Source organism: Nicotiana attenuata, unplaced genomic scaffold (assembly GCF_001879085.1).
Source record: "Nicotiana attenuata strain UT unplaced genomic scaffold, NIATTr2, whole genome shotgun sequence".
Classification (NCBI taxonomy): Eukaryota; Viridiplantae; Streptophyta; class Magnoliopsida; order Solanales; family Solanaceae; genus Nicotiana; species Nicotiana attenuata.
Genome location: NW_017670238.1, coordinates 1,737,465 through 1,759,543, shown reverse-complemented (window position 1 = coordinate 1,759,543; position 22,079 = coordinate 1,737,465). Strand labels below are relative to the sequence as shown.

Below are 22,079 nucleotides of genomic sequence, written 5' to 3'. Positions count from 1 at the left end.
ATCTGGCATAGTGAGGACCTCCCAATGGATGCTAGAAGGTACAACTTATGAATCTAATTTGATTGTGTTTCCAGTTGGAAAATATGATTTGGTATTAGGTGCCTTATGGATGAAGACTCTTGGACTAGTAACTATGGACTACTCTGCCCTCACCATGACTTACAACTATTTGGGCAAACAACATGTATTGAAGGGAGTTACTGATGCCTGCAAAATTTCAAGCCCAAAAGCTGTCAATAAGTTCAATGGGGAGGATGTGGAACTCTTTATGCTGCAAGTTTTGGTTGAACAATCCCAGCCTGTTCAACTGAATGTCATTCAGTTGAACAGCAAATGAGCCAGAATCACAGGTCTTACATGATTTTCTTACTGATTATAGTATGATCTTTGCTGAGCCTACCACTCTACCACCCCAAAGAGGTGCTTTTGATCATAGGATTCCATTGCAACCTGGGGCTAGACCAATTAATATTCGACCCTATAGGTATTCTTCTATGAAGAAGGATATCATTGAGAAACTAGTAAAGGGAATGCTGCAGTAGGGGGTTATCCAATATAGCAATAGTCCATTCTCATCTCCTGTAGTGGTGGTGGGCAAGAAGGATGGTTCATGGCAATTATGTGTAGATTATAGAGAACTGAACCATTGCACTGTCAAGGACAAATTTCCCATTCCCATTATAGATGACCTACTTGATGAGCTATCAGGGGCCTCCATTTTCTCTAAGATTGACCTTAGATCTGGGTACCATCAGATCAGAATGGTACCTGAGGATGTCCCTAAGACTGCTTTTAAGACTCACACGGGCCACTATGAATACTTAGTTATGCCCTTTGGCCTGACAAATGCACCATCGGCCTTTCAGTGTTTGATGAATCATCTGTTCCTCCCTTTTTTGAGAAAGTTTGTGCTGGTCTTTTTTTATGACATATTGGTTTACAACATCTCCTCAGCTGATCATGTCCATCATTTACAGCAGGTATTTGAGGTTATGTTGCAACATAAGTTACTTGCTAAGAAATCCAAATGTGTGTTTGGTGTTCCAAGTGTTGAGTACTTGGGTCATTTTATTTCTACTCAAGGTGTAGCTACTGATCCCAATAAGATAGCAGCTTTTCAACAATGGCATGTTCCAACTACTGTCAAACAGCTGAGGGGTTTTCTTGGGCTGGCTGGCTATTACAGAAAATTATTCGAAGCTATGGGTTAATCAGTAGGCCTCTCACTGAGTTACTCAAGAAGGATAACTTCCATTGGACTACCTCTGCTGAACAAGCGTTTGCTAAGCTCAAACAAGCCCTCACATCTGCCCCAGTCTTGGCATTGCCCAACTATTCCTTGCCTTTTGTTGTGGAAACTGACGCAAGTAAAGCTGGCATAGGTGATGTACTGATGCGGTCTGATCATCCTATAGCATTTATTTGTAAGGGTCATGCTCCTAAGCATATGGCTCTCTCTATCTATGAACGAGAACTCTTAGCATTGGTGTTTGCTGTAACCAAATGGTCTCATTATCTGCTCAGTCGTCATTTGATCGTGAAGACTGATCAAAAGGCTTTAAAATACCTTTTGGAACAGAAGCTTCACATTGATTCTCAGATCAGGTGGTTAGCCAAATACCTTCCTTTTGATTTCGAAGTTCAGTATAAATGTGGCAAGGACAATATTGTTGCAGATGCTCTCTCTCGAGTCCAAGGTGCTGAGCTCATGTCTTTACTAATGAGCTCTGTCCAAACTGATCTTTGGCATGAAATTCGAGCTAGTTGGTCTACTGATCCTGAGCTTGCTGCTTTCACTTCTTCCCTCCAGCATAACCCTCAAAAGCACATGACTTGGATTAACCAACAGCTCAGAAGGAAGGGCAAGCTGTTGATTGGAAACGATGCCTCCTTACGCACTAAAATTCTCACCCTTTGGCACTCCTCTCCTACTGGAGGGCATTCTGGCATTGATGCTACTACTAGGAAGGTCCTCTCTTACTTCTATTGGAAGGGCATCCGCAAGGACATTATTGATTTTGTTCACAAATGCACAACATGTCATGGAACAAATATGATACTGCTGCTTCTCCTGGCCTGTTGCAACCTCTTCCTATACCTGCTCTTCCTTGGGTTGACATTACCATGGACTTCATTGAGGGCTTACCTAAGTCCAAAGGGAAATCTGTCATTTGGGTAATCGTTGATCGACTACCTAAACATGCCCATTTTGTTGCCTTGTCTCACCCTTACACTGCTCAATCCTTAGTTCCTATCTTCCTCGATAATATCTTCAGACTTCATGGTTTTCCAGCATCCATTACCAGTGATAGGGATCCTATTTTTATTAGTAGCCTGGAAAGAATTCCTCACAGCTCAAGGTGTTACCTTCCAAGCTTCTACTGCTTATCACCCCCAGACTGATGGCCAATCTGAAGTTCTCAACCGTTGCTTAGAAACTTACCTCCGTTATTTTTGCACTGATTCCCCTACTGATTGGGTCCATTTCCTTTCCTTAGCTGAGTGGTGGTATAGTACCAGTCCTCACTCCTCTATTCAGACCTCTCCTTTTGAGCTCTTGTATGGATACCCTCCTCCCCTTCATTTACCATTCCTACCAGGTGATTCTGATTCCCCATCCATTGAGGAAGTGGCTTTGCTTCATGAGTTTAAACTCCAGTTGGCTAATTCCATCTTACTCGAGCTCAACAGAGGATGCAATCTCAAGCTAATGCACATCGCTCTAATAAGCAGTTCACTGTTGGGGACTGGGTTTTTGTCAAGCTCCAGCCTTATCGACAGTCTACTCTTTCTCCTTTTCCCTATCATAAACTCACTTCCCGCTACTTTGGTCCTTACCCTATTATTGCGAAAATTGGTGTTGTGGCTTATAAGCTTCTTCTTCCCCCTGAAGTCCTTTTACATCCTACTTTCCATGTATCCCAACTCAAGTTTTGCTATGACATCCCTACCACTATTATCCACCCTCCTGTTACTAACCTTTCCAGCCACTATTGTCCCCTCCCGAGGCTATTTTGGATTGCAGGTTGATTAAACGAGGCAACAAAGTTGTCGCTCAATGCCTTGTCAAGTGGATTGGCTTGGATTCTTCATATGCCACTTGGGAGTTGGTCTCTGCTTTGAAGGCTCGTTTTCCTTCTTTCACCCTTAAGGACAAGGGTGTTGTTCATCCCGGGGGTATTGATACGAATATTAGTGGCTAAGGTGGAAGAAAGTCAAAAATCAGTTAGGCTACCATTTGAATTTTAGTTAAGTTCAGATTTGAATTTTAGAGGGAAAATCAGTTAGTAGCTTTTAATTCGAATTTGTGTCATTCCTTTTGCATTTTTAGATTTTCAGCTTGTATAAGTAGTCCCTAGGATTTGTATACACACATTATGAAATATATGAAAGGCTGAGTTCCTCTCTCTCTCTCTTTCTCTCCTCTTCTCTCTGTTCTATCCCCTCTCTTCTCCTTCTTTCCCTTCTATTTCGATTACTGTTTCATTGCTATCAGCTGATACTCACCAATTGAGTATCAATATACACTGTCAATAATTAAGTGTACTTCGGTTCAGCTAAATGAATTATGTTGGGTTTTTCCCCCGGTTTAAATAGATAATAAATATTTGGGAGAGGTGATCAGACATGACATGGCCCGACTTCAACTTACCGAGGATATGACCCTTGACATATAGGTATGGAGGTCGAAGAATAGGGTAGAAGGGTAATAGGTCGTAGTGTGCTTTCTGATATGTTCCGGGTCTATTAGGGCTAGTGGACTAGTACATTGTCTTCGATCCTTAGAGTGCCAGTATTAGGGTTGTTTTAGTACTATCCTACGCTTCGGTTTTCTAGTACCCTATCGTGTTACTGCTCGTTGCTATTGCGACTGCTTTCTTCCATTTGTTTTTCTCCTATTCTTACATTGCTGGTATCATTTTGGCATTGTTGTTGTTATTTACTAATTCCTATTCTTCCTCTCGCCGAGGGTCTTTAACAGCATCCCTGCCCTCTAGGGTAGGGGTAAGCTCAGCGTACACACTACCCTCCCCAGACCCCACTTGTAGGATCCCACTGGGTTGTTGTTGTTTTAAATAGATAACAGAAAACTGGTTTGTTGATCCATTCATTTCGCTTGTACTTGATAGTTTACAAAAGAAAATAAAAGAAACAGAAAGAACAGCATATTCTTCAACATACATGTTCAACTATGGTAAACTATAGTAAGATTTAGCAACCGTTAGATTGCATTTTGTAATAAGAATATTTTTTACCAAAAAATAAAAAGATTTAGCAACTGTGTGCAATGTTATTCAAATATATTCATAAACAGAAAGAAATTAAGAGATCCTGGAGACCCTAAAGGGGGGGGGGGGGGGGGGGGCAGCAGTGCAATTTTAACATCTAAAACTATCTCCAATCCATGAATTAACTAAATTTTTTTGGAAATATAAATAGGTAAGATAAGATACCAGGCGTGTAGGCTTTTTCACTAACAAAGAAGTCAAATCACTATATTTTTCATTTACAAACGAGATGATTCTTCAACTCCAACATGTTATTCTACTGTCTGAACATGTGTATCAAAGTAAGAGATGGCAACAGCAGCATGGAGAGCTGCTCCTATTGGAAGAACATCTTCATCAATAGTGAAGTAGGGGGAGTGCAAACCTTTAACAGCAGACGTGGCCGTTTTGTTTTGTGCCCCAATGTTAAAAAATGCAGCTGACATCTTCTGGGAATAGAAGCTGAAGTCCTCTGCACCCATTGTAATTGGAGCATAGTGCACGTTTTGCTCACCAAGCAAGACTTTTCCAACCTTTTTAGCATGCTCATAGATCATGAGATCATTTATAGTTGGTGGATACGGCCTCATTAATTCTTCGGAAAAATCAATAGTGGCAGAACATCGATGTACACTTGCTTGTGTCTCAATGACCTACAAGTAGTAAGTATTTTCAGTGTCGCCCATCTAAATCTGCTTATTATTTAGCAAAAAAGATGACTATACAACAGAAATGTATGTTATGAGCAATGCTGAAGAAACTGAAAAATTAAAGCAAACGTTGTTGCAAAACGATCTATTTAACTTCTGCATCCTGATATTTCAGAGGTTATCAAAGCTACAGTTGGTAAAAAAAACTCAAGGGAGATTCAATAATTATCCAAAACTTGATGGTAGTAGTTGATTTTGTACCGGCCAAGCTCTAGTGCATACCTCTTTGATCCTTTGCTTAAGATAGGAGTAATCCTCAAATGTCAAGAACCGGAACGTTCCACCAAACTTTACACTCGCAGGGATTACATTTCCAGCTTGACCACCATCTACAAATGCAACAGAGACAACCTGCATGTAGTTGCACATAAGAAAAAACAAAATTTAGATCCTGCTGCATGGAATTCAGGATTCTGAAGGAATAAGTAAACTCATTATATTAACTGTTTGAAACCAGAGTGACAAATACCCTAGACTCTAGAGGATCAGTTTCTCGAGAAACAAGTTGCTGGAGTGCAAGAACTGCCATAGAAACAGCAAGAATTGGATCTCTAGTTGTATGTGGCATTGCTGCATGTCCGCCTCTCCCTTGCATTATTGCTGTAAACCTTCCTGCACCAGCCATAATTGGACCAGGTCTCGAACCAATAGTACCAGTGGGCATATATGGCCAGACATGCATGCCAAATATTGCTTGAACCCCATCTAATGCTCCTTCTTCTAACATATAGGAGGCGCCAGCATAGCCTTCTTCCCCAGGTTGGAATACAAGCTTAACCGTGCCCTTCAGCTCAGATGCAAATTACCCAAATCAATGTATTGAATTTTGACCAAGACAGAATAAGTCAAAAAATAATGATTGTACCTACCTTCAACTTGTCCCTTCTATTTTGAAGCAATCTAGCTGCTCCAAGCAGCATGGTAACATGAGCATCATGGCCACATGCATGCATTTTGCCATCGATCTTGCTTTTATACTCCCAATCTACCAATTCCTTCAAAGTAACACTTTCATTCATTCATTCCACTCATTGCAGAAGAATTCTTACTACTAGCACACATAATTTGTTAAGGAACGGACTGGAAAGTAACTGATAGAAATGAGAGTGCTCCCAATGATTTTGTTTTTCCTTCTTCAAGTAAAGGTGAAGGTTTGGGGGGGGGGGGAGGGGGGGGGTCACAACTCACATGTGAGGACTTGAGAAATAATAATGTCTTAAGTAATACTCCCTCCGGTCCACAATAAGTGACCAATTTGCTTTGGGCACACCCATTAAGGAAATACTAAATTCTAGACGAAAATAGTTAGTGTTAATAACTACCCTTAATTAAATGTTGCGCCATAGTTATAGTAGCACTTACTTCTCTTCTCAAATGTGAGGAGTAAATGACTTTTTAGGGATACGTACATAAGGGTAATTTTAGAAAAACAAATTGAATTTTTTCTTGATTATATAAATGGACACTTATTTTGGACCAAAATAAAAAAGCAAATTGGTCACTTACTGTGGACCGGAGGGAGTAGTCACCAAACTAGAACAACTATTGCCAGCTATACATTTTGAACTCACGAATTTGAACTTCTTCTCAACTCACCATCTGCATTATCCCTGCTTACTAGATTCTTAAAAGCATCACTGACTTATCTGTCACTTAACATGGCATGGAAATCTAGTTATGTATCCGAGCACATAAGTTTGAAAGAACAGACACATGGCACTTTTGGAGCGGAATCTTCATAAAGAAACTAAGGCATCATATAATTATCTTAAGTTGCTAAAAATTGGCAGTTTACCAAATAAACCAGGAGATTTACGATGTCAAGATATTAGCATCAAACCTTACCTAATCAAAAAAAAAAACATATATATATTTGCATAAAAAAAGGCGTTGAGTACAACAAAGCCACTAGAAGTTATAATGCATGGACTCGCTACATAGAGATTCAAAAAAAGCACAAATAAATGATATGCAAAGAAGTAACAAGCAGTGAACTAACTAAGCAATAAATGATGACAATTCTGTCATGTAATCGTAATTTCAAGGGACAGATGCTAGACCATCCAAGTTCAAACCAAAGAGTGGCTGAAAATCTGTCACCTGGTACCAAAGGAGACTGATTTCCACTTCTCTAATTGGTATATGTATTGCACTCCAAAAGGTTCAGTTGAAACATTACTTGTTTTCTATTAAGCACACTGACACAGTATGCCCCAACTCTATCACAGATAGCAAGTGAAACAAGTGACTTGCCAACAAACCATATCTCAATTGGGTACAAACCAGTTTTATTATCCAAGCATGTGTAGGCTCAAGAAAACTTAAATGTATCATTTCAAAAGCCGTTCCTTTTCATGACATACTATTTCCATCTCACAACAAGAGTGGGTTGCTCTAGTGGTGAGCACCCTCAACTTCCAACCAAGATGTTGTGAGTTTGAGTCACCCCATGAGCAAGGTGGGGAGTTCTTGGAGGGAGGGATGCCAAGGGTCTACCGGAAATAGCCTCTCTACCTCAGGGTCGGGGTAAGGTCTGCGTATACACTACCAGGGGCGTACACAGAATTTTGGATAAGCGGTGTCGATATATTAAAAAGTGAACATAAAAAATTACTATAATATGAACATCTTTATAAAATACATCAAATACATTAATATAATCATTTTCGAAGATACAAGCGAATCACTAGAAAAAAATATATACAAGCGACCAATTTCTCGTAGTTTATATGGTGTTTTTAATGCTTATTTATCTTTATTTCGTTTAATAAACTTTGTTGAATGGTTGAGACTAGGGGTTAGTGTCAGTTTGAGGTAATAAAAAAACAATGGTGCATCTGCTAAGAATTGAACCCGCAACCATCAAGAGGACAAATAGATCATCAAACCAGTGGACCATACATCCCTATTTGTCAATGGCGTCACCCTAATTTGTTTTTTTAAAGTAGTTCTCTTTTTAATCATTAATTACATACTTAATTTAGTGGTAATTTCCAGCGAAGCGGTGTGGGATGACACCGCTTGCATGAATGTAAATCCGCCCCTGCACACTACCTTCCTCAGACCCCACTGATGGGATTATACTGGATTGTTACTGTTGTTGTTCATCACTTTATCTTAAAGGCCAAACTGGGAAGAAAAAAAAAAAGCAACAAATAGGAACTAAGAAAGCAACAAATGTTATAGTCGTTCAATTTATTTGACACTCTTTACTCTTTATTATGTCCCCCAAAGAATTACACATTTCAAAGAAATAATTTAACTTTAAACTTCCTATAAATCACACAATGTCTAACCACAAGATTTAAACAGTTTTTTGTCTTTCTTCAACTACCACACAGTCAAACGCCATTGCATAAATTGAGTACATAAATACGCAATACAATAATCAAAGTTTTGCATAACAATTGCCACCCAATCCGAGAAAAACTCTTCCTTCAAAAGAGCAAAATTTAAAAAGGGGAAGGAAAAAAAAATAAACTAGGAAGATGGAGAATGAAAACAGACCTGAATAGGGAGAGCATCCATGTCAGCTCTCAAACCGAACCATGGTTGACCACCTGACCCAACGGTTCCAACCAAACCAGTTTTAGCGACTGGGGACAGGTACTTGATCCCGAGTGCGTCCAGCTCATCTCGGATTAGTTGACTCGTTCGGTGTTCTTGAAATGCCAATTCTGGGTACTCGTGAATTCTCCTCCTTACCCTTTTCAACCAATCATAGAACTCCGGCTGCCTCGCCGATTCAAGAAGCTCTCGAGTTAGGGATTCAGTATCTACAGCCCATGAATTGTAAGGAGCAATTGTCGATACCAATGCCAATATGCAGAAAAAGTAGTCTGTACGAAAAGAACCCATCCCTGTAAACCAGAAGTCCTTGGATTTGTCGCTAGAAATTTTATGTCTTGTATGGCATAAGAGACAAATTTTATGCGACACCCAACTCGTAATATGACAAAAGTGGAAAATGGTTGGTAGAGAAGAGAGTTTGTAGTTTTTGCTAGTTATAGTTTATTTATGTTGCCTGATGCAATTTTATCAGTTGCAATTTCTGGTTTCAATTTCAACTATTTTTACTCTATTTATGACGTGCGATGCCATTATTAGTGGGCGTTTGGATATAAACAGGCCAAAAAAAAAAATTCAACTGAAAATAATATTTGAAATTTTGAGTTGTGTTTGGAGATGAATATAATTTTGGGTTATTTTTGAAGTTTTGTAAGTGATCGAGTGAAAAAATTTTGAAAAATAGCTTTTTGGAGTTTTTTAAATTTTCGAAAATTTCCAAAATACATCTTCAAGTAAAAATTAAAAATTTTATGAAGAAATGCTGATTTCGAAAAAATTGATTTTTTTTTAAAAAATAAGGAAAAAACTTCTTATGTCCAAACAGGCTCCTAGTGTTGCCTTTTTATTTTTTCCGAATTTGACAAGACTTCCTAGCTTATTTCAGTTAAATCATTTTTTACAATTGACTAAGAATCCGTTTGGTCAAGTTATAAAAAATTACTTACTTTAAAATATACTTTTATTTGAAAGTACTTTTGAAGATTAGCTATTTGTGTTTGGCCAATTCATTTAAGAAGTATTTTTGACGATAGTTGATAAGCAAATTATATTTGGCCAATCAAGAAGTACTTTTAAGTGTCAAATTACGTTAAAAGACAGTAAAGATTTAGTTTACAATTAGTATTATTTCAAAAAGAGAAATTTTAAATATTTATTATAGAAGTATAAGAACATCAAATTTTTTATTGAATTAAATTATAAAATATAAAGTAATATATATTAAAAAAATATCAATATAAAATATGAGTATATAAAAGCAATAATATTTGTAGGAATTAGATGTGCTTGCAAGTTACATGTATGAAAAACACTATCAATTCTTAAGAAAATAATATAATAGGTAGTATATATGTGTCACGACCCAATTTTCCCCTTCGTTGGGTATTGTGATGGCACCTAGTCTTAGGGACTAGGTAAGCCTAACATTTACTGAATAACAACAATAATAATTAACATCTAACAACCTTTGAAATAGAAATCTCTATAAAATTTACAATTTTTTCAAAACCGGTGGCACAAGTCATAAGCTTTGCAGAGTTTACTACTACTTCTAAATACAACTGTTTGGAAATAAGTAAAAACAGCGTGAATACAAATTAGGAAGGTGACTCCGAAGCCTGTGAACACAACAACATGTTTACCTTGAGTCTCTACAACAACAATCCGTGCTGCTAGCTAATGATCAACTGACTTCGCGATACCTCGATCTACACAAAAATATGCAAAAGTGTAGTATGAGTACACCACAGCGGTACCCAGTAAGTATCAAGACTAACCTCAATGGAGTAGTGACGAGCGACAATCGAGATACCTACTGGACTAAATAACTTGAACAAGTATAAGTATAGGAACAACAGAGTATGATATCTATAATGACGCGATATGACTAACACTACAATAATTGCAATAAGAAAGGAAACAATAAGTATTAGCGAAATACCATAATAATGACATAGAAGAGTGAACGGAAATACAACCTAAATCAGAAATTACAGATACAACAAGGACCAGTAATAACTCAGCAACTACGACCGCTTTCACATCAGGTTTTAGTCAACAAACTCCACGAGGTACCGAACCTCGGACAAATCACAACTCACGGGTCTCAATACCTGAACCCTAACACTTGGTATCCTGTGCCCTCATTACAACCTCATAACCGCACTGGCGACTCATGTGCCAAATAGAGTCATTCTCACATAGAAGGCAAGTAAACAAGGGTGTGCATCTATACTCAACAATATCAAGAAAATCTCTTATCCGACAAGAGTGCTTAACTACGTGTATGCTTGTGTAAGTATCCTAACATACTTCATACCAGCTAGTAAGCATATGGAAAAGAACGGACAACACGTAGAATATTTTCTCACAACTTTGACAAGATAAAGCTCATACAGGTAAGTGTAACACTACACAAATGTCGACAACAAGAACACCCCCAGGCCATCACAAATCAATCCCTGACATAGCTCACCTTGTCTCGCCACGTGTGCAATAATAATAAAGTAAGTGACCGCCTTGTCTCGACACATGTGCATAACAATATTCCCACATTGTCTCGCCACATACGCAACCCACATATATATATCCCGCCTTGTCACGCCGCATGTGCAAATATCAACAGTAACAATAGCACGACAAAAACCTCATGCATCAAAATAACAACCGCACGACAGAGACCTCGTGCATCACAATAACAACCGCACGGTAGAAACCCCGTGCATCACAATAACAACCACACAGCAAAAACCTCGTGCCTCACAACAACAAGTACAACAGCAACAGTGATAATAAATACAAGAGTACGACAAGTAAATCAGCTCAAAAACTTTAAATCACAAGGAAACGATAGAACTAGTTCACAAGGAATAACCACAATAGAGAATTCTAGGCGTAATAAGAACAGCTCAATAAGGGAGAAAATAATATGTAACGACGATCCCATAATATACAGTTCAACAACAAGGAAGCTAGCACGTGTCAAATAATTCCATATAAAAACATGTCAACTAAATGTAGAATATCTAAACTCCTTTTAAGGTTGGGTAATTATGACGAAGATACAACAAATTCAATTAAGGATAAGCAGCGGGAGGATAATCATAACCTCAATTAATACTAAATAATTACAGGATGAGATAATAATAATTTCAAATAAAGATAAGCAGTTACAAAAAGATAGCATGGCAATAGAAGAGGTAAAAATATTCAGTTAAGTCAAATAAGAGTCAAATAGGCAATAAGAGTGAATCATAAAGCAATTAATTCCAATTAAAGCATGTAGAGGTGAAACTAGTAAATAGTAAACTCAATCATATCAACAACAACTTAATACTCAGTGAATACAAGAACCTAAGAACCCTAAAAGGCCAACTTTCAACAAATAAGTCCGAACACGCACTCGTCACCTCGCGTACATGTACTACAATTAGCATAGGAGACTCAAATCCTAAGGGGGTAGTTCCCTCACACAAGGTTAGGCAAGATACTTACCTCATAGAACACAGACTGATACTTTAAAATAAACTTATCGGATGAAATGACCTCCGGACGACTCAAATCTAACCATAATAACTTCAAAGGACAATTAAAACTCATAAGAAATTATTCCGGATCATAAAGACTCAATATTTATCAAAATCAAAAAATCAACCCTAAAAGTCGACCCCCGGGCCTGCACCTCAGAACCCAACAAATTTCACAAAACCCGAACATTCATTCCAATACGAGTTCAACCATAGTAAAATTATCAATTTCCGATACCAATTCGTCCCTCAAATCATGATTTTCCATTTTGAAAATTTTCTTCAAAAACCTCCATTTTTCTTAACTCAAAATACAGATTAAATGATAAAAATAAAGATAAAATCATGGAATATAATAAACTCTAGGTGAAGAACACTTACCCAATCGATTTTCTTGAAAAACCCACAAAGAAGCTTCCAAAATCGAGGTCCAAAACTCAAAAATAAATATGAAGAAAATGGCCAAACCCTCGAGTTATGTAATTCTACCCAGGACTTCCGCATTCGCTGATAAGGAAATGCACCCGCGCACTCGCATTTGCAAGAAAGAGTTTGCATTTACGAACTCTGATAGCCAGGTCTAGATCCGTATCTGTGGAATTACAGCCGCACCAGCGGCACCGCAGAAGTGCAAATAGGGACACATAAGTGAGCTTCATCGCAGGTGCGATCGCTGGACCGCAAAAGTGGCCTTCGCACCTACGTGCCCGTCTCCGCAGCGCAAGCGAGCTCCCAGGCCTTCATGACCGCAAAAGCGACCAGGCTCACGCAGAACTAGAGCCGCACCTGCGCTCCAAAGTGTCGCAGGTGCGAGACACCAGAACCAGACCTGTTCTAGACCATGAAAAACATTTGAAACTCGTCCGAAACACACCTGGGCCCCCGGGACCCCCTCCAAGCATACCAACAAGTTCCATAACCTAACACGGACTCGCTCGAGGTCTCAAATCACGTCAAACAACATCGAAATCACATCATGAATCGAACTTATGAACTTTAAAATCTTCCAACTTCTAAAATCCGTGTCGAAACCTATCAAATCAACCCGGAACGACGCTAAATTTTGTAGACAAGTCCCAAATGACATAACAGAGCTGTTCTAACTCTCGTAATCACATTCTGACCCCGATATCATAAAAGTCAACTATTGGCCAAACTTTTCCATCTCCCAAACTTCAACTATTGGATGGCCCCGGCCACATTTACTGGCAAAATAATTTCCCCTTTGGTGGTTTCACTTACCATGTTGAAGACGTTAAGTACTCGAGCTGCGGGCATAAATTAACCTTGCAGGGCGAGTTTCTCTACAACTCTTGATTGAATAATATTGGCTGAACGACCTGGATCAATCAACATACGTTTAGAATTTTATTCATAAGGGTAGATATAACCAGTGTGCGTCGTTGTGAGGTTGTTTGATCCCTTCTGCATCCTCGTCATTGAAAGGCATAGTCTCTTCCGGTAAGCAGTCCCGAGTCTGTTTTTCTCTTGTGATTGTCACCTTGGTGCGTTTGAATACCGATCCTTGAGGAATATCGACCCCTCCAACGATCATGTGAATCACGTGCTATGGCTCTTCTTTCTCGTTCTGTCTGTTTGAATCTCTATTTCTTAAATAGTTCTTGGCCCGATCACTTAAGAATTATTGAAGACGCCCCTCGTTGAACAACCGGGCTACTTCCTCCCTTAGTTGTCTGCAATCTTCTGTTTTATGGCCATAGGTGCCATGATACTTGCATATTTGGTTAGGGTTTCTCTAGGTCGGATCGGTCTGCAAAGGTCGAGGCCACCTGGTATCTTTGATACGCCCAATGGTCGATACTATAGTGGAAACATCTGCGCTGAAGTTATATTCTGATAGTCGAGGTGCTTCTTTGGACTCGACATCCCTATCGAAACCACTATTGCTCATGAGCCCTCGGGAGATTTGTCCCCGATCATTCCTTCTATCATTTTAAACGAGGTTGTGTCCAGGCCTGCTATTTCTCTTATCTCTCCCGTATGGCTGATATTGGTCTTTGTTCGATCGTGGTTCCCGGCCGACGTCCCTTTTAACTCTGTTGGGATACATCGAACCAGTTGGAGCTCCCAGCTAATCGTCTTCGACCCTAATTTGACTGATATCGATTATGTACATCAGCCCAAATGGCGGCTAGATATTCGATCAAATTCTGCTTTAATTATTGCGAAGCTATGGAACTCCGTTCGTTGAGACCTTGAGTGAAGGCTTGAACAACCCAATTAGGTGCCCGGTGGCAAATCCATCCATTCCATTTTAAATCAAGATACGAATTCCCTGATCATCTCGTTGTCTTTTTGCCTTACCTTGAATAGGTCTGACTTCTAGTTGTAGCCTTAATGGCTCCAGCGTGCGCCTTTACAAAGGAATCTGCAAGTATAGCAAATGAATCAATAGAATTAGGTGGTAAATTATGGTACCATATCATGGCACCCTTTGATAGAGTTTCTCCGAATTTTTTTAGCAACACGGATTCAATCTCGTCATCTTCCAAGTCATTTCCCTTAATGGCGCATGTATATGAGGTGACGTGTTTGTTTGGATCTGTCATCCCGTTATACTTCGGAATCTCGGGCATAGAGAACTTCTTTGGGATTGGCTTCGGAGCCGCACTCGGGGGGAAAGGTTTTTGGACAAACTTTTTGGAATCAAGTCCTTTCGGTGGTGCCTCGGGGATTTGGTTGACCTTGGAGTTATAGGTATCCACCTTTTTATCATTTTTTCTCGATCTTCTTTTCCCCTGTCTCGATTCGCTTCGTCATTTCCTCTAGCATTTTTATGATAGCGGGATTAGTCTCCGATTCTCCTTCATTCGTCCTCTTTGGCACTGATTCGGCTCTATGAAAAACTTCTTGTGATGGCTCGGGCTCAATCATGCTTGGTGCATGATTCTGATTTTGGAGCTGTGCTATTGCAGCTTGTTGAGTCTGCAACATTTTGAATATCATTCGAAGGCTAATTTCGCCTTCTTTATTGCTCTGTGCGTTCTAATCGGCTGTTCGAACATCTTTGCGGACGCTATTTTCAGGATCGATGCCCAAATTTCCATTAATGGCGATATGGGAGCTGACATCGATCGGGTCCACGCCGGAGCTCCATCGGGGTTGATTGGAGGGGAGGCTATGTTTTCGTCTTCGCCATGAAGACCAAGGCCATTGTCTGTGTGTGTGGGCACTACTTGAAAGTTTGACATATTGATCCTGGAATCAAAGACACTTCAAAGAACAAGCGTAAAATATTGTGTGTCACGAAAATTGTACCAGGTAATCACTATTTTTCTCAGCCCCACGGTGGGCGCCAAACTGTTTACCCTTAAAATCGGATAACAATTTAACTTATAAGTGGTTTTAAGGATACGTAATTTCACCTAGCACTTGGTGATAATATGATGATTAATAATAGAAATTAACAACAAAGTAAAGCAAACCAGTATTGAGATGCAATTCAGTCCTCGAGCTAGGTCGCCCTCGAACCGAGTGAGTGAGAATGGAGTTATGAAATAAAATGATGAACAAGAAAGTAAAGAGAAAAAGAGTATTGTATTGCTTTGATATGCGAGAATGAGATGTTTACAAAATGATTAGAACCCTCTTTATATAGTAAAGGAATCCTTTTTATGGTATAATTCTAATTATAGAAGCTAATCCCATGATAGGCGAAATAACCGGCCTTGGCTTGATACGTGCCAGAGAATTCCGCCACGATCCTTGCCCGATCATGGATATCTCGGTTTTCTGTTACTCGACTTAGCAGGCTTCCTTCGATCTTGCTCGATTTCTTTCTTGCTTTGGTCTCGATCACGGCCAGTTCCGATCTTGATCGGCCATTGAGCCACGAGCTTACCATTTCATCTCCGCACCATGGTCTGAAATAACCAAGGTCGAGCCTTGATCTGCCACCCCGATTTCGATTAGTTATACAAAATTAGGCAGACCCGATTTTGACCGTATACAAAACTCAACTTCTACGCTTGTATATGAAACATATGCAACTGGGAAACCTGTCTCATAATAAGAAAAACCCAACATGAAACTCAAACAGGCAATCACCCCACTCAAACAACATAATAAGACACTACTAGAATTGCTATGGCCAAGGTAAGATCAAAGATAACATATTCTATAACTTACTCAAAACAGAAAGTTCAGAAAACATCAAAATACAAGAAATAAATAGGAGTACAAGGGCTAACATGAAAATATTCTCGGTACTTCTTTTCTTTGTAGATTTTTTTTTTCTTCTAGACACTACTTATTATTCTTTTAGTACGGGACATTAAATACTAAACGCCCCAAACTTTAGATCTAAATGAAACTTTATTCATTCAAGAATGCAACCTCCTAATGCCTTCTTTGAGAGCAACATTTGTAGTACTATATCCACCATCAATCACAAGATTCGTCCCGCTTATATACTTGGATTCATCACCAGCAAGATATAACGCTGCTTCTGCAACATCTTCAGCCTCCAAGATTGTCCCTTTCAAGTTTGCGACTTCGGACACAAATTCTTCAGCTTTTTCCTTCTTCTTAATTCCGAAACCAATCCTCAACATTGGAGTTGCCACACAAAATGGAGAAATACAATGTTTACCTCGAAAATACGAGTAATAATTAAATTTGATTTGTGGTTTTAAAGATATGTGATTAAATTCAATACCAATTAATATTCAAGAACTATGAAGTAGAAATGAAAGGAATAAGTGAATCAAACCAGTGTTACTCAGCAATGGTGACCTCGAGCTTACTGACCTCGAGACGAACTAAGAGCAATAAATTAAGAACAATAAATGTAAATAACAATTCTGATGAACAGTAAGAGAGAAAAGTATGATAGTATATTCTTGCCAATGATGAGATGATGTTACAAATGATTGGGTTCCCCTTCATATAATAGGGGAGCCCTAAATAAGGTATGTTTCTATTTACAGTAAAGAATATTCTTGATACAGTTGTCTAACTGACTAGTACGGAATCGTACAATCATATTCCGGGATTTGCGCCATGATCTTGGGGACGTGACAGGAATCTAGCCCATTCTGTTACAAGTCCATAACGGTACTATTTCGGGGTCAAGCATGCCCGGCTTCGGTGTAACTCACGTGTCAACCTTCGGGCATTGCATTCCGTCCTCGAGCTTGAGTCAAGTGTGTCGACCTCGAACTCGAGCTTGCTTGAACTCGGACCTAAGGCGATCCCGGCCTTTGGACGACCTCTCGAGTCTATAAATCAAAGGCATACGGTCTTGGCCGTATACAGATAGTCCCTGCATTTCTTAGAGTAAGACGATAAGAAACGATTTGAACCTCGATTCCCCGGAGTCTATAATGATGATGTCATTCCCATGATGCGAGCGCTTGAAGTGACTAAAACATCGCTTTTGTACAGTTCCCAAAGTCATTAATTGGAGTCAGTTGACGGTCGGCTACTTGCCTTCCCCTATACGCTTTAGCGACCTCTATAAATAGACCAACTTCACCAATTTGCAAACTTTATTTCTCTAATCGTTTTCAAAATCTCATCAGCTCCTTCAACTTCTTTGAGTTCATCCTTCTCTTTCGCTTACCCTTACTTCATTTTTTCTCTGAATTTCTACACCATAATTGCCAAAACATATAAATCTGTGCCACAAAAAAAAACCTATTCATCATCGCATCCGGCCAAAAGTAAAACGATAGTTCCACCTCGCATCGAGGAGTGTATTCCCCCGCCATGCGAAACAACATCTGATTTCAAAATCAAAAAATATGTATCCACACCAGGTCGATGTGAGCCTATGTCCCGATACGTCTGTTTGATAACCGAGGACGAGCTTGAGCAGGTAAAAAAGGACTGCAAGTGGGAGAACAAAGATGTAGTGATCCCTTCCCTCGAGGAGGACATCACTATATATAAAGCGGGGTACTTAAGCCTGTATACCTACCCATTCACGCTGGGCCCTGCAAATCCAGCTCTGGGTCCCACAGATCCAATTACTCTTGACTTTTGCCAACAATACCAAGTTATGCTTGGACAAATCTACCCTTCATTCTGGCAAATCATTCATTTGATCATATTCTTCTCGAGCCAGGTCGAGGGGATGCCTTTCACCCTCGACCATCTAATCAGGCTGTATAGTCCTACTTTATCGAGGTGGCTTGATAAAACTACAACGCCGATCCTCGAAATCTCTTTTCTCCAACATCGATGAGGACAAAAACTGAGGATGGATGAGCCGGTTTGTCCGAGTCAGGACCTCTGACCTAATTCCTGCTGAGAGGATTCCATTCCCCGAGGAATGGAACATGAAACGTAAGTACATAGTAACTTTATACCATGCTTTCTCTTCTTTTTCTCGACTTCATCTTTTCCCTCGATCTAACCCCTTTCCAATGGTGTACCTACTGCTTGGTTTCCTGGTGTGGTCCCGGACATTGAAGATTGGGCCCAAAAACTGGCTTCCACTTCCTCGTATGCGAAGCGTTGCTACAAGATTTGGCCAAGGGCCGATGGGAGGCTAAAAATCATGGCGAGTTCTCTTGTTTGTTTACCTGTATATCTTTAGTGGAATACTTACTTTGTTTTTATGCAGGCCTCGGAGACGTTATTGCTATGCGGCCGCCCTCGGCTAGTGAAGAAGAGAACCCGAAGCCTTCTAAAGAAAAGAAAAGAAAAAGGGGGTCGCCTGCAAATCCCCCGACGCCCAAGAAAAGTGCGGCTCGAAAGCCCAAGGCCGACACGGTGGCCTTATCTTCGGAAACGGCCCAATGCCTTCGGGATCAGGAAGAAGAAGAAGATGATGACTGCCTGTTGGTAGCTCGTAAAAGAGGAAACACCGGTGCTTCGAAGTCTGTCGAACAGGTGGTGGTTGATGTGGTTCATTCTAGAGCCGAAGTGATCTCCGAGGGGAGTTCAAGAAAAGTCCCCGAGCTATCGAGCAGCAAAAAGGCACCTTGTCTCGGAGGTCGTTTGGAGGGTGAGGCCGAGGGGCCTGGTCCCGAGGCCCTTAAAAGAGAAGAGAATGCTCAGAGTGGGTCGCTAGGGGTGATCAACATGGATGAGTCGCCGCTTGGTCCTGAGTTCTCCGAGGGGCAAATCCGAGATGCTCGGAACATGAAAACTTCTGATGTGGGGACGAGCCACAAAGGGCATGACATCTTTCGACAATGCCTTGTAGGGATCGAAGATGGCCCCGACCCAGATGCTTCTTTTATTTTTGACGAGGCCCGTCGGCTCTTCAAACAAGTAAGTTTCTGTCCTCTAAAATTATGCTTGTGCTTTACCCTTGTCGTTCTGAGTTTAATCTATCCCTTTTTGTGAAGGCCGTCGTGCTCCATAAGAAAGCATTCTCCAAGTCTCGAGCTGAGCTTGCTCGATGTGAGGACGAGCTTAGGAAGATCTCGAAAGAGATGGACAGTCTTAATACCCTCTATGTCAAGAAAGAGAAGGAGATTAGCAATCTTCGGGCCGAACTGGCAAAGGTTCGCCAAGAACAAACTAAGCTCACCGAAAAGGTAATATTCCCTCCGAAGTTTAGTTATGGATTAGCCCGATCGGTCTTCTAACACTTTTATATTGCAGTTTCAACAAAAGGGCGAGCTGGTAGAGCAACTCCGAGAGGAGCTCAAGATTAAGGAGGCCGAGACCCTAGGGTGGAGGCAAGGCATGGACAATCTTGCCTTTGAAAAAGAAACTCTACGGGAGCATCTGGCTTCACTCGAATGACAGCTTCAAAGTGTGAAGGAGGAGAGCCTGGCTCGAGGCCGCAAAATCGAGGAGCTTAAACTAAGTCCGTTGCTGAGCTGGCCAAGGCCAAATCTAATGGTGAGGCAATTATATCTTCGTACCGAGCCGACGCTGAAGCAGCTAATGCCCGGGCAAAGGAGATCTCTGATGCGTCCAAAGTTAAATTATCATGTGCACTTGACCACGCCAAGCGACAGTCCCGGAGGGAAACCCTCGAGGAGGTGATGCTCGCAGCTTCGATCTCTTAGCCGATATTGAAAAGGCGAAGACTTGGAAGAAGAGGCTATCGTTTTGCTTTCTGATGAGGATGACTCAGCTAGTGGCTTCGAGAGCAGAGGGGATAAAGATGAAGTCCCCGATGAAGAGGCTCCCGAAGTCGCAGCTGCCGAAGATGTGGCCCCGGAGTATTTTTAGATTTCTTTATTTTGCCTGTGTTTTTGTGTAAGAACCCCTCGTGGGTATTTGTAAATATCATTTGCAAATATTTCTTGGTAATATAGAAAGACCTCTTTGTTTCAACTTTATCTAGTGTTGAACTTAATTTTATCCTCATTTGTGGAAAATCCGATTGTATAACTCGAATGATCAGTCAAGGTACCGGTTTGGACTCAGAACATAACAAATCCTTAGGTTTCTATTGATAAAAATAGTCCTCGATCTAAGTTTAAATCGGATTGATGCGAGTTCAGGATGTCGGGACTCTCGAGTCCGAGTTGAGTGAGAATGGGGTCTCGAACTCTATATATTTTGGCCCTTAAGCCTTTTGAAGTTGGCCCTTAGGCTCTTATATATCGGCCCTTAGGTTCTTTAAGTTGGCCCTTAGGCTGTTTAAATAGGCTCTTTGGGCCGATTCGGCCTCTAGAGTGGCTATATAATTTTTCCCTCTTTTCGGCTAAAAGACTTAGTGAAAGTCTGATTATGCCTTAGCATGTGTTTTTCGTACCCATTGGGTTTTTCGAAGGTTCGATGAGTCAGAACCTAACTAGTTTGTGTAAACAAGATTGAATACCTCTTGAGGTATTTTCGAAGGCTGATGTTATCGAAGCCTTTAAATTATTCGAGGGATAAATTTGTCGTAGCCCTTTATATTTTGCTTTTGCCGAGGGTAGCCTAATTTAACCAATTTTTTTCAAAGTGTTTGAAGGCCTTTAATTTATGGCGGAAGTCGGACGTCTCCGAGCCGCATTATTTCGGTCGTAGCCTTTTATATGACCGTAGTCTTTAATATGGCCATAGACTTCTATATGGCCGTAGCCTTTAATTTGGCCGTAGCCTTCGGGTTTGTCTCTTGGACTTGTTTCCGGATAACCTTTCGAACTTGTTCGAAAAGTTAGTCCCCGAGTATATTGGCCTTGGCATTTGTTTCGGGGGGATGCCTCCTTCGTCTTTGTTTCGGCGGGATGCCTCTTTGAGGTCTTATGAGTCCGGGTTTTTGATGACTCGGATGAGCTGACTGTCGATGACAGTCCCCGAGTGCCTCGGGGTTGCGTTCGTGCTTTGGCTCTTGAGTCGTTTCCCGTAGGATTATAAGTGTAGAGCTCGTATAATAGTAGACTTCTTTGAGACACAAAGTGTTTTTGATATAAATAGAAAGCTTCTTCAAATAATTGATACATGCGTACATGTTGCCGTCGGGGTTTGACTATTCTACATGGACACGGTTCATCTGACCGTTTGGCCCATTACAAAGTTTCCTGTCGAGGCCCTCTTAAGAGTGAAGTATTTTCTTCGAAATATGATCTCCGAGGGTGATGCCCCCAGTATTCGGGGTTGATTGAAAAGAAGCCTTGGATATTGTTCTAGTTTTCCTTAGGTAACATATAGTTGTTGCCTCGTTAAGAACCTTGCCGGTAAAACCCACTTGGGACAAAATCCGGTCTAAGGGAAAAATAGTGCAACGCATGCTTTAAAACTTAAGGCCTTCGTGTGAAAAGAGTGTCTTCGATAGCTTCGATCAAAAATCTGCAATGAGTTAGTTTTGAACTCAAATGGACAATAGGATAAAGCCATACCTTAGCAGTAGTATTGTTTAAGCAATGATGATTTCAATTATTTGGCAGTTGTTCACCATCCATCTTGCTAAGTTTGTGAGATACTTTACCGACAACTTCGAGGACTAGGTACGGTCCTTCCCAATTCGGGCCCAGTTTCCCTTCATTCGTGTCTCGAGTATTGAGGGTGACTTTCCGTAGAACTAAGTCCCCGATAACGAAATGTCAAAGATGGGTCCTTCTATTGTAATACCTTTCGATCCTTTGCTTCTG

The 22,079-nt window shown here is 40.5% G+C and overlaps 1 protein-coding gene across 1 annotated transcript; it reads right to left on the bottom strand.

Annotated features, from left to right (window-relative positions):
- Positions 1-4,410: 4,410 nt before the first annotated feature.
- LOC109236420 (IAA-amino acid hydrolase ILR1-like 3) lies at positions 4,411-8,989 on the bottom strand. The gene is made up of 5 exons (XM_019402598.1): positions 8,486-8,989; positions 5,848-5,973; positions 5,448-5,762; positions 5,201-5,329; positions 4,411-4,921 (listed from the first exon to the last, which is right to left on the bottom strand). The coding sequence occupies exons 1-5, from the start codon at positions 8,834-8,836 to the stop codon at positions 4,541-4,543; spliced, it is 1,302 nt and encodes a 433-aa protein (XP_019258143.1). The 5' UTR covers positions 8,837-8,989; the 3' UTR covers positions 4,411-4,540.
- Positions 8,990-22,079: the final 13,090 nt, after the last annotated feature.